The sequence below is a fragment of the Lactuca sativa genome, chromosome 8 (genome assembly GCF_002870075.4).
Source record: "Lactuca sativa cultivar Salinas chromosome 8, Lsat_Salinas_v11, whole genome shotgun sequence".
NCBI lineage: Eukaryota > Viridiplantae > Streptophyta > Magnoliopsida > Asterales > Asteraceae > Lactuca > Lactuca sativa.
The window spans coordinates 141,404,408-141,417,990 of NC_056630.2; the positions used below are offsets into that span (position 1 = coordinate 141,404,408).

A 13,583-nucleotide genomic window follows, 5' to 3' on the forward strand; every position below is an offset into this window, starting at 1 on the left:
TGCTAAAAACATAAAGAAGTGTTGCAAGAATGAATGAATATATATATATATATATATATATATATATATATATATATATATATATATATATATATATATATTCTATTTACATGAGCTTAAGCATGAATGGGAGCTTTGGATGTAGCAAGTATATTGGCACAAAAGTGGCTAGGATCATATTCATAGGCCAATAACAATTAACTCTAACCCCCCTACCTAGCGATATAAATAATTAACAGAAAATATAGACCTTGAACCTATGTATGATGTATAAGCAATGGGTTTAGGCCATGTAATTATGCGCCTAATCCCACCCCCACCTGAAAGCCTATCTGTCCTTTCATATTTGTCTGCAAGCCTGCTACAACAATCAATGGCTCGTTGTTTTTGTTGTCCCAATAATGACAACTCACCTTCATTATGTAATTTTGACCCTTGTAACAACAATCTTGTCTCTCGTCTCCTCAACACATCACTCCTTTCTTCATACCTCACCTAAAACAGACAGGGGAGTAGATATAATAGTTCTATTTATTTATTTATTTATAAAATAAGTCATCATAACATAAGTTGTAACATTTATTTATTTCTTTATGTCAGCCTTTCTTTTAGTAGTTTAAGGAGTGAATAGCATACATTTATTGTATATTACAGGAAAGCAAAAATGGAGATACAAATGAAAGGGTGAAGTGAGGGTGGTAGAATTTAGACAGAGGGTGCAGAAAGATCTTCCTCTACCTCATCATCTTTGCATCGCTTCAGAACATGGAGCTGACCACGCAAGTGCATAATCTGTGCATTAATCATATTTTTAAATTATATTATTATATAATAAACAAAAAGAAAAGATAAGGTATGAGTGAGTGAGTGAGTTTATAGTACCTCTTCTTGAAGCAAAATTGGAAGGGTTTCTGTAGAAACAAGGCCATTGATTTGGTGCAAGAGGGCTTCATCTTTGATACCAGACCAGGTGTGTGGTGGCAAAGCCAGTAAAAGTGTGGTGAGGACATCATTGCTGGCTGGGTGCATTCCAATGGAAGGGATCAACATATCCACATGCTGTTCACTCATCCCATTCATCACCTTTCCAGACACTACTGTAACACCCATCTCTCCTTCATTCGATTTCAGACAATGTACTTTTGTTTCCCCACAACAAAATCCATTAGAAGAAGACTCCCTCTTTCCTTCCAAAATCCCTGCTCCTTGGCAACAAACACTCGCTGCAATATCACTCAAACTGCTCTCTTTACCCAAACACAGTGGCCCATTGCAACCTGATTTCTCACTTAACAGAAATTCGGTCACATGTCTATATAGTTCACTCTCCTGAACTTGTTTCAATATCTCCCCCTACATGTTAAAAAGTTACACACATTATTTAATCCAGATAACATTTAATGGGAAAGAAAAAAGGATACCTTGATGGCAAGTCTTTCTTGTTCTTCTGGACTTAAACTCTGATCACCTTCCTCTGTTCTCCTAACTTCTGCAACCCACTTGATGAATTCAAGAAACTTTGATGGAAGAGAATTGAAGACAATGGAGAGAACATCCTTCACGTCTTTCACATTTCTAGAACCCAATAATACTGGAACATCTTCCATCAAATACTTTGCAATATTCACCCAGCTCTCATGCTTGCAGCTCTGGAAACAAACATTATTGACAATCTCACATAAAAATAAAACCCAACAAATTCTTCTTGATTCTACAAAGAGATCAATTGAATCACTAAGTTTAGCTTTCAGGAAGTTAGTTATGTGTATGAAACAAGAAATGAACTACTTGAGGTTACCAGGGTATAAAGTAGTGCTGGTGGCCGTTGAAGCCTGGATATTAGCATGAAACTGAAGAAAAGGTGGAAAATAAATCAATCTATTTGAGGGTAGAACAAAATTTGAGAGAAAAAAAAAACAAAAAAACAAAACTTACCCTCTGCGAAATCCACTAGCATCATCTAATGTATCCATGGCTTCCCAAAGTAGTTTAAGTGGGACCCAATGAGGAGGATACTTGAAACGAGCAACATCTAAAATCAATGCCATGTCCCTTCCAGCATGATAACCACCAATAGGCGAAAAGTGGCCACTACCTGTCTGTAATAGAAAAACAACACAGACCACTCTGATAAGCTCCTTTGATCACCAAACCACCAAATGGCTTAAAACTTGCCTGTTTAAAAGTTGCTCTGTTATATGATGAGATCACATGACAATCATCAGAAGTAGAACATGCGATCACATGCTTACGAAACTCGTCAATATTACTTTGATTTGTGCGAAAAGCTTCAACTTTTGCTCCAGCACAATGAGCCAAACACACAACCTTCCCAAATGAAATGCCTTTGGCTTTAACCTTTTCCAAAGGCTCGCAACAGTCAAGCATAGATTCATCAAACCACCTCCAGGGACCTGAAAAGAATTAATGGCTTATGTAATCCTGAAGTTAAAACCTACTGGTAGATCTCATTGTAAGGGATTGTGAAAGATACCTTTCCATTTTCTACCCGGATCAATAGAAAGTGCATTCAGGACCATGGCTAGGGTAGCTAATCCACAATAGGCAGGTTCCGATTGTGTTTGGAAGTAAGAGATCAGCTTAAAGAAGCCTTCCATGGTTCCACCTTGAGTAGCTTCCATGAACAATTGCTGCAAATTCAGCACATATACATTACTACGTTGCAAGAAGCAGACAAAAACGTTGGTACAATGAATACGTATTTTACTTGGTTTGTGGTGATTTATATTACTCCCTCAACTACAGACAAATCGATATGGATATTGTTGCAGATTTAACACATATACACATATTTTGAGCATCATACAATGTACACAAACATCAACACAAAACCCACAAATCGATTCAACGGCAGTGATATAACAAAATCAAATTTTAACAAAACTTAATCCTAGTAAATCCAACCATAATTAGACAATTACTAAACTCAAGAAAAAGAAAACTAATTTCAAACACATCGAGATTCTGTGCAAAGAACTGACCTTCCCTTCCGAAGAAGCGAAATCAATAGCAGGAGGAGATGGAAGAACTCTTCTGTATATACTTGCCATCGCCATCGCAATTAAATTTTAGAGTTGAACTGGATTCAATTTTACTTTCCTGCGTTTCTAGGGTTCGTTGGAACAAAAGAACCCGCGGAAGCAAACGGTTTCAAAGTAACACAGCGTTGTGCGTACTGAAGGTCAACTGCATTGCCGACTTGGCGAGAGTCTTTAAATACCTTTTTTTTTTAAGTTGTAAATTCTAATAATTTTATTACAAAAACTATAAAAATTATTCTAATAATGTTATTTTTTACCTATTAAACAAATAAAATATAACATTCATATGGCTTATTAAATATATATTTGAAATTGTCAAACAAAATATATCTTTAAACTTTGTTAGAAAAGTTGTTAGATAAATAATAAAATATTAAATTTGGTTAATAGTATTTGTAACACCAAGTCTCATGTAAATATTTCTTTTATGTTTATGGTAATTAAAGACTTCAAGTGTAGATTTTGAGATGGCCACGACGTGGTAGTGGAAACACCACGACGTGACATTAGCTAAGAAAGGAACATGTGTCTTTTGGAAGCCACAACATGGCAAGGTCCGTGTCACGACGGCACAACGACTAACATAAAAACCTAATTGTTCGGGTCTTAAGTCATATTTAAGGGACGTGATGGCTAGGTTTTGCTCACCCTCAGCCTCCATTACCTCCCTTTCGACCTAAAGCAATCCTAGCCTCCATTGTCGACTTCTTGAAACTTTTTCGTGCTTTTTGGTGGTATTGAAGAAGAAGATGTTCTTGGTGCTTAGATCCAACAAACAAAACTCTCCGTCTCCTTCTTGCATACATTCTGGACTTTTGTAAGTCCTCAAGTTTCCACCTTTATGTGCACGATCATGCCTTCGCTTTCCCCCGTTCCTCAGAAGTACTTGAAATATTGAAATCCACAACTATAAGCCAAATCTCAGTGAGTTCCCCAAAGTACCACACACATAACAAATACAATTACAAAGCATGCAAGCATGAGCCTTCAGTCTGCCTGGACCACCTCGCAAGACCTAAAGTCCAAACTCACAAGTTGACTAAAAGTTAACTAAGTCAACAAGTCAACCCTCATGGTCAACGGTCAAGTCAACAACCCTAGAATCCTAATCAGCGAGTCGCCAGGTCGTGACAGTGTAAGGAAAAAACAGTCAGGTCCTTACCCAGTAGCCATGTCGTGGCAACGTAAAGGTCACACAGTAGGGACTAGTCTGAACAGCTTAACATATTAAGTTGTTTTCCAATAATTCCAAGAGCTCCAAAGCTCAGATCTGGTCTTTCCCACGGTCTTGATAGATAAAGTTTCCAACTTTATACATTAAGACATCTCAATAAGTTAAGATCTCAAACCCTAAGTCCTTAAAGGCAACTCAATTTATGCAAAACACCCATTAAGCACTTAATTATTAGAGTTAATCATCCAAGTTTCCAGAAGGCTTTCTTACACCCATCGGGCCATAAAAGTCGTAGCTTTATGGACACGCATGTCCAATGCATATCCCTTCCATTTTAGGTCAAAAACATGGCAAATATGTACTAAAAGCTTGTGCATAGGATCAAAACTCCAAGAATCCTCATATCTGGAGCATATAACACTAAGATGACCACAAGGATCCATAAAGTTAAAGTTGCCAATGTTATGGAATCCAACTTTCCAAACTTCCAAACCACGAAGATTAAGGGATAAAAGGACTAGATCTAGAAGAAAGTAACTAAAAGATTAGATCTTGGACACTTACAAAGATCTAGAGAATGCACAAGGGAAAGATGATGAGTCTTGCTTGCTAAATCCACACTCTAAAGCACCTTTTTCTTCTTCTCCAAGCTACCAAGAGCACCAAAATGACCCAGAATCACCAAGAGAGGCTAGGGTTAGGGTTTCTGAGTCTAGAGAGTGATGGAGGTTGGGGATGAGCAAACCCTAGTCACTTTCCTTTAAATATGGCTCAAACCCGAAAAATTAGGGTTTTAGTCATTAGGCAGTCGCCACGCCGTTGCCAAAATATCGCCACGTCGTAGGAACGAAAACAAGACACAGTTTAATATTGCTTGGGCATGTTGTGGTGGTGCCTCCACCATGTCGTGGCAACCCCAAAATCATAATTTACTTAATTAAAATATACATCAAAGTCTGGATGTTACACAATGAGGTCCCTTTGAGGTTTCATGTTTCATATTTGGAGTTTTATAGAGTTTTTGGTCCCATGCATGATGTTTTGATCTTATTTTCTCCATCTTTAGCCTAACTAGAGCCGAAGGCATGTATTGGACATGCATGTCCATAAAGAAAGGATTTTTATGAGATAATTGGGTGTAAGGAAGCCTTCTGGAAGAGATGAGTGAGTGGCTTAATGGATTAAGGGCTTAATCCATTAAGTTATCCAAAATAAGTTCACACGACGTGGCTTCATGCTCACCACGTTGTGGTCAGGGGGTTGATCGTGACTATTTTGTCATGAGGTTGTTACGACGTAGCATATGTTTGGCTATGACGTGGTGGTCAGCTGATTTGGTTTTTGACCAAGTTGACTTTTGGTCAACCTAAGGGTTTTAGATTGTAGGTTGAGGATATACCATTGATTTTTGTATATGTGGCTCATAGCACCCATCTTTGCTTTATGAGAGCTGTGTTGTTGTCTGCTAGTCTGCGATGTGAGTTTTCTCTCTATACTTTGTACTGAAATATGTATCATTTGTGTAGGGTGTTGATATGTTGTAGTGGTCTGTTAGATTGGTAGATCTGTAATGATTACTTGGGTTACTGGTTATTATTTTTTTGTTTATTCTTTTGCATACGTCGACATATTATGGTTGGGGTGACGCGATCATGCTCTATGTTATAGGCCAAGATACCCAGGCGGTCCATACCCGGGCGGTCCATGTAATATTGTAGGCCCAATGAGAGTGGTCCAACCCTATGTTGTAGGCTTAGGTGAGCGGTCTAGCGATATGTTGTAGGCTCAGGAGAGCGGTCCAGGTGTATTGTAGGTATTGGGAGGCAGTCCGATCAGATTGTAGGTTAACGTGTGTATGCATTGTATGTGTATTGTTGTGGGGTATTTTGGGAACTCACTAAGCTTTGACTTAAAATTGTAGATTTAAATGTTTCAGGTACTTCAGATGATCGGAGGAAGGCGAATGCTTGATTGTACACTTCATCCAGTGGTTGACATGTTTTTTAGAGATACTATGTTTTGATGCTCTGATTTTATGATATGGTTGTGAAATAATATTTTTATGATTTATGTTCTATGGGAAATGGTTTATCCCTTTTTTGAAATAAAGTCGATAACAAGGCAGAAAGCTCTCTTATCGAAATAAAGACGGTACAACATATCGAGAATAGTAACTCATTAACATCAGACAGAGGATGGATGACTACCCCCTTGCGTAATTGCATAACAAGTAATGACATATTAATGTGTGACATTATACACATTTGTACATTGACTCATAGACCAAAACATAACACCCTAAAAAGTATCCTTCGAGTCGGGGTAGGCTACTTACCTATTATTTCCCTACTTAATTTAGCTTTGTAGATTGTAGTGACAACCACTTCGTGTGTGTGTGTGTATATATATATATATATATATATATATATATATATATATATATATATATATATATATATAATAGTGACAACCACTTCGTATATATCCTCATGCTACAAAAATGGATATTACCCTGGATTCTATAATGCTCTACGTGTTCCAAACAAGTTCTACAAATTCCATACTCGTTCTTCGCATTTTGGAGTATTCCGGAAGAGGTTTGTCTAGGGTTATACTTATACTAATTGTTAGTAATACTAATATTAATCATACAAAACCCTAAGTGCCACCAAAATATAGTTGACACAAATAATTTCAAATAAAAAAAATTATTATCAACAAACAAAACTTTCTAATCAGATGCCACAGATCTATGAAGGACACATACTCACAGATGTCCAACCTCTCATCCTTTGATAATCCATTAGTCTGAAATGCGTGACCCTGCAAGTCCGAAACACTGTTTGGAGAGAAGGTGTAATCCAAAATGCCCATTCTAGAGAGTGGCCGAAATGATATAAATTGGACTCGGATGAACAACGTGGGTGGGTGACCCAATTAAAAATGGTTTTGGAATGCAGCATTCCATACTACGTTGTTATTTACAAAAATTAAAAATAGTTATTTTCTTTAAAAAAAATTAAGGATTAGTTTAATCAATTTTCATTTTTTTTTGTTATATGTTATAATATAGATTTCTTCGATATTATTGTTTGATGCTTAAATGAAAATTACATATGAATATATAGATAAACTCTAAACCCTAAAAGGCTTTGGGCCTAAACCCTAAAGCCCTCTAACATCCCCGCATTTTGATCAAGAGGACGATGAAACTAAAAAACAAAGAAAATAAAAACACATGAGTAGGAGACAAAAATAAAGGTAGGAGCTAGAGCTCTAGCAGGCAATGTGGCAATGGTGACTTTGGCGAAGATAACCTGATGTAGCGACGAGGGGAAGAACTGAATTCCGGTGAACTTGACGGCAGAGGTTGCTATGGTTCCGGTGAGATGGGGAGCTCCGACGAAGTCGTCGCCACAAACATGTTTCAATTTGCGTAGAAAACACTGGAAAACGTTTAAACTAATGCAGAAAAATCAACAATATTGACCTCATCTTGAATGGTAAAAACTTGATCTTGAAAGTCTTTCTATATAATTTTGATCTTGGAATGAACTCTTTGAATTTTGAACTTTGATCTATGTGTTGAAGTGTTGAAGAAAGGTAACGAAAAAAAAACATAAAGGACTTAAAAAAATATGAACTAAAAAAAAGTAGAATATAGAATGGGTAAGCAAGGAGACCATTTAGATCAAGAATAAGGGAGAGAGAATGAGAAGAATTATAATGGGAGATGAAATTTTCTCATAGTGAGGAAAATAGATAAATAATTCCAAGAAAATACATAAAATTGGTTTCTTTTGAGTAGGTAATAAGCATGAGATGAGGATGGATATTAGATTACATGAGAGACATTTATATGAAAGATTTGTGGTGAATATTTTGAGAGAGGTGATGAAAGAGCACGTAATGTTGTACTCTTTGTGTGGAATAGCTGAATAGGTGTTCTTGGGAGAGGAAAAGACAGAAAATTGTGGTTGTAATGTGGTCATATGAGTATGAGAAGGAGAAAAAAAATGATATGGATTTTAGAAGAGAGGAAATGGCAAAAATGTGTAATAGTCAGGGATGCGTAATAGTCACGGATGCAAAAGAGGGGCAAAGAAATGAAAAATGAGAGAATGCACCTCTGACGACGACTAGAAAGGAGGTGGTGGTCGGCGACAAATGGTTGTTGTGGTCAATAGAGTTTAACATAAAGCCTTGATACCATGTTGTTATATAGATTGTTTTGATATTATTGTTTATGTTCAAATGAAGATTACATACGAAAATAATAGATAAACTCTAAATCCTAAAATATAAATAAACTCTAAATCCTAAAAGGCTTTGGGCCTAAACCCTAAACCCGTAACATTATCTTTTGTCGGAAAGGTATCATGACAATATTAACAATCAAATTTGAACCAAAACTTTCAATAAAGACAAACAAAACAACAATATTATATTATTTATGGGTATGTATATGGATGAAATTGAAATAAGACACAAGAAGATGACTTCCAACCCGAATAAACCATCGAATTTATCATAGATTCATATTACAACAATAAAATTTGACCCCAAATCCTTGAAGAACACAAAAAAATGACCCTCAAAGAATCAATCTCTCATGGACATTACATGAAGTTGAAGTGCATACTTAGATAGGAAAAAAGAGGGGAACCGGAAATGAAACACAAATATTACCAAATCTTGGAGTCTTCGACTACTCCAAAAGTGACCCCACGTCTTACATCTACTTCTTCAGAAACTTAGTTTCAAGGGTGTTTTTGTAATTAGCCAACGCAGAAAAGCAAAAGGACTATGATACCCTTCAAAGTTCAAAGTGCCCTTATTTCCTCCCACTTTCCTTTGTTGTAGGATATGATCCTATCTAGTTTCGGTTTAAAGATCGGAAGGCGGTTCACTGCAGGAAGATACGGTATCCTGAGATTGTGTTGATTTCACCGACGCATCATCATCCTTTGGTTTCTTCCGTCGAGTCTTCTTGGGGATGTCCGGCAACCTTGACGACTCCTCCCCAGCTTTGTCCTTTGACCTTCGGATTCTGTGTCTCCTCGTCTGTTTTGTAGTCGATGATGATGATGCCGAATCAGAATCAGAATCTATTGACCGATGATGACGGTGTCTATGTGCTTTTGGCTTCTCCGGAATACTTAGTTCCTCGCTTCGAGAAATCCTATGGTTGTTTGTACCTATATATTAATTACACATCCATTAATAGATTCATCAATCTCAAGTCTCAACCAATTATCTTTTTCTTTAAAAGCTTTAGAATTTGAAAACATCGACAACCACCTTTTTTAACATGAGGCCTCTCTTCCAGTGGTCCTGACTGACTTTTCCCGCCATCAAACTCCTTCATCTGCATATATATGCATCCCCACACCAAAACAAATCAAAAAAACCAATTGTGAATTGTATATATACATATATATATATATATATATATATATATATATATATATATATATATATATATATATATATATATATATATATATATATATATATATATATATATATATATATATATAAAGAGATATGAGTTATGAATACCCACCCAGCTGGGAGATTCCATGGCGGGTCCATCAGCACCAATATGAGCAACATGCTTCACGTCCGTGGGCATACCGATCTGTATTTCTTCTTCTTTTTCTCCTTCATCTGATGACCCAGAATTAAAGTTGAGAAGAATTAATGCGTACATACATACATAAATATAACTAAATGAATTAAGACAGAGGGTAAAAAAGTACCGAAAATATTTGAGATGTTTTTGAGGCCTTTGAAAAAGCCTTTGACCTTGGTACCCATCGTCAAAAAATCAGTATGCTCCGCCGGACAATGAATGGCCGGGGTCAGTTGACCCCGTAATATAAAGTAACAACTCTAAAGAGAATAAATTAATTCCAACCAAACGGATTGATCAACCAGAAGACATCAGGTGGAGGTATACGGAGAAATGGATATAATAGATGAAACAGGAATGAAGAAAGACGTATCCTGTATCATGTATGTGAGGAAGAGAGATAATAGGAGGAATTAAGATGGTGATCACCATAATTAAACAGATTAAACCATCACCTTTGATTTCAGTTTCAGTTTTTACCAATTCAAACTAGTTGCTAAATATAAACCAGCGGTGTCAAATTACTTATTAGCGTCTTAACACTTTCACTTGTATTTGATGCATTACAAGACGTGCCTTCTATTTAAGGTAACTCGCAGTTGGTTTTTACCAATACTAACTTATATCAAAAAGGCCCTTTGACATTAGACGTTTAAACCTTCTTTTACCAAAATTCTTATATACTTGGCAAATCTTACCAAACTCTCTTAATCTTGATTGTTTTTACTTTCAACCTTAATAAAAATTCTCAAAAAAAAACCTCAAATTTTTAGGAGAAACTGTAAATTTGATATTACTCGGTGATTTTTGACAGCTTGTTAATAACATTAAAAACCATATTTTCAGGTTTTATCAGAAAATCACTTGTTTATTTTACGAAAGAAAGGGAGCAATTACTCTTTCGACTTCACATGTCTATGTTATGCCAAACAAACAAAAATAAATATTCACGGGGCATATTTTTAAAATTTTACCCACCTAAAATAGTTCAGACAGTTGGTAATTGCAGCGAAAACAAATGCTAAAATCTTGCAATAAGGTTTCTTTTAATAAAATACATTGAGAAAAAAAGGGGGAAAAAAACCACAAAGCTTTCTAAGCAACCAACAATGGCTTCCTCATACGTTCAACAAAATCTTTGATAATTAATAACAAAATCAAGATAATTAGGCAGTGGTTTCCTTCTTAAGCTTTGCTAGCTCTTGCCTTACAACTCCAGCTTTCTGCAAGATCACAATTTACAACACTCGGAATGAGTAAAATTGTCTGAACTAGTGCAAAAAATCATTAAGACTAAAATAATTAAATGTGCAAAATACAAGTTAAATTACCTTTATCTTTGCCAACATGATCTTAAACCTGTCAAAATCATTAAGTGAGGCTCTCTTCTTCTGGACAATAAGTTTTCTTCCCCAAGAACTGCTCTCCCACTTGTTCTTAACATCTGCAAATAATTAATACTCAAGATCATCTCACAAGCCAAAACAACAAAAAAGCACAACAAACAAAATGATAACTTACCAGCTGCCTCTAAAGCAGCAACAAGAGTTTTCTTCTTTGGGACTCTGTTGATGTCAATTTTGATGTCTGTGAGTGTTAATCTCTTGAAGTTCATTTGACCCCTAACCATGTCAGGTGCATCCACAAGAGCCTATCAATCAAAAATTCCAAAATGATTACAAGATTCATATTAACTAGATCAATTGTATTGAATATGTGTCTAGCAACATTAGTTGTTCCAACTTTAAAAACTTCTAGAAGTACATTCTAGATTTCTGCTGTTTTAGCCATGTTCTAATTTTTAAAAGAATACAACAAAATGATACCACTATTACGTGGCACTCAAAGATCATTGTTATAAGGCTGATGATTTACGAAATCCAAGATGAAGAAAACACCTAAGAACACTACAAGACTTCATTCATTTCAAATCCAATCCACAAGTACAACTAAACAAATACCTAATCGTATCTTGTTTTGAATAAAGCAGAGCATATTTACATGTTCAAATACATCGCCTAGCGATAAGGTATCAGCACATAATAGCACCAAATCAGAGAAAATATATCAAAGTCATAGCTAGAAAATCAACGCAGAAAGTAAGTACCCTGTTTTGATCAATGACATCGACGATAACAACGAGCCTTCCATAATCCTTTCCGTAGTTGACAAGGGCGATTCTTCCTATCTCAACGTACCTCTTGAACGGCTACAAAGACCAAAATTTGCACAGACATTTGTTAAGGTACACATGACACATTAGCATATACGTAAAGGGAGTGGAAATTAGGGTTTCCTTATACCATTGTTGCAGTTCTGGATGTGGAGCGCCGAGAAGAAGGGTTGAGGCAGTAGTGGTGCAGATAGTGGAAGTTAGGGTTTGCAACACGGGAGGCTTTTATAGTAAAGGTATCAGTTGGGCTTAGCTTTTAAGGTGAAATTCAACTTGGGCCTCTATCAAGTCTCATCTCTCGACTCTCGAGTCTCAATTCCAAAAGTTTTTGTTTGTGATTGGAAATTAAAATCAAGAGTTGTATATTTTCAGTTGATTTTTACTTTAATAATGTGATCTAAAACGAATATATATATATATATATATATATATATATATATATATATATATATATATATATATATATATATATATAGGCTATTAAATTTATAGAGGCTATTAGTTTTTTTAAAATTTACTCTAAACCTAATACTAATGTTCATAACCATATGAAAACCACCACAATCAAACATGATTTAGAAGTAACAATAATTTTCATGTTAAAAATTTAATTAACCTTTTTAGATTATATAATTAGTTACTGTTGTTCCAAATTATCCAAATCTTTAAATCTCGTAGGAAATTTATTTGAATTTTTGTAGGGGAAAAGACAAATCTAGCCAAAATCTTTAACTACTTATCAAAAAATAGCCAAAAAAACCACTTAGCCAAAAATAGTCCACAAAAGAGTAATCAACATACAGTTAATTACTCTTTTCCGCAATTAACTACTCTTTTCCCCTAAGATTACTCTTTTCTCCTAATGGGCTACTGTTTCATGGGTTCGTTTACTTTTTCGTGACCCATTAGCCCAAAGTATATAATGTAAAAAATTTCAGATTAGGTCATTTTTTCTTATTGTTTTGTTGGTTTGGCTATTTTTTTCTCTCAATGGAGCACCCGAAGAACAATCAGTTTTGTCTACTTTTCATCAAAAATTTACCGTGTTCATGATTAGAAGTAGGTTTTTGTATATATGGTTAACTTTTTTTTGAAAAAAATTGAAAAAAAATAAAAATAAAATCATAGGTTTCATATGAAACCTATGGTGTACAAGTAAACAATGCACAGATTGTGCATTGTCGACTTGTACACCTACGGTTTCGTATGAACCGTACGAAAATATATATTTTTTCGTTTTTTTTTTTTTTAATTTGATACTACATGATCGGAATTGTATATATGTAATATATTGATGATTTCTTTTCTTCATAAAACGCAAAAAAAAATAGCAAAACCGTAGGTTTTCTGGAAACCTATGGTATACAACAATTTAATGCATAGTTTGTGCATTAAAGGGTTGTACACCGTAGGTTTCCAAAAAACCTACGGATTTTTTGTCGGGTTTTTAATAAAAAAAAATTATAATTAACGATTCCGTGATTCTTTTTAGAAAAAATATATATAAACACTCTTTTTAATACTCTATATCACCAAAAA

At 35.2% G+C, this 13,583-nt stretch overlaps 3 protein-coding genes across 4 annotated transcripts; all 3 read right to left on the reverse strand.

The window, feature by feature from the left end:
• Window positions 1–123: 123 nt before the first annotated feature.
• LOC111893694 (glutathione gamma-glutamylcysteinyltransferase 1) lies at window positions 124–3,212 on the reverse strand. Of its 2 annotated transcripts, none has more exons than XM_023889758.3 (9): window positions 3,003–3,212; window positions 2,495–2,651; window positions 2,176–2,414; window positions 1,936–2,099; window positions 1,799–1,850; window positions 1,422–1,649; window positions 883–1,353; window positions 739–792; window positions 124–495 (listed from the first exon to the last, which is right to left on the reverse strand). In XM_023889758.3, exons 1-9 carry the CDS (start codon window positions 3,075–3,077, stop codon window positions 217–219), a joined length of 1,719 nt encoding a protein of 572 aa, XP_023745526.1. In that variant the 5' UTR covers window positions 3,078–3,212; the 3' UTR covers window positions 124–216. The 2 variants fall into 2 exon arrangements, with proteins under 2 accessions (XP_023745526.1, XP_052622869.1); XM_052766909.1 differs by having other exon boundaries at window positions 1,936–2,095; window positions 2,172–2,414.
• A 5,520-nt stretch (window positions 3,213–8,732) lies between these two features.
• Window positions 8,733–10,192, reverse strand: LOC111893691 (CRIB domain-containing protein RIC6). Its single transcript, XM_052766923.1, has 4 exons — window positions 9,999–10,192; window positions 9,803–9,906; window positions 9,538–9,604; window positions 8,733–9,434 (listed from the first exon to the last, which is right to left on the reverse strand). The coding sequence occupies exons 1-4, from the start codon at window positions 10,054–10,056 to the stop codon at window positions 9,124–9,126; spliced, it is 540 nt and encodes a 179-aa protein (XP_052622883.1). The 5' UTR covers window positions 10,057–10,192; the 3' UTR covers window positions 8,733–9,123.
• Window positions 10,193–10,874: 682 nt separating this feature from the next.
• On the reverse strand, window positions 10,875–12,329 carry LOC111893709 (60S ribosomal protein L14-2). The gene is made up of 5 exons (XM_023889778.3): window positions 12,175–12,329; window positions 11,979–12,080; window positions 11,393–11,522; window positions 11,203–11,315; window positions 10,875–11,094 (listed from the first exon to the last, which is right to left on the reverse strand). Exons 1-5 carry the CDS (start codon window positions 12,175–12,177, stop codon window positions 11,038–11,040), a joined length of 405 nt encoding a protein of 134 aa, XP_023745546.1. The 5' UTR covers window positions 12,178–12,329; the 3' UTR covers window positions 10,875–11,037.
• Window positions 12,330–13,583: the final 1,254 nt, after the last annotated feature.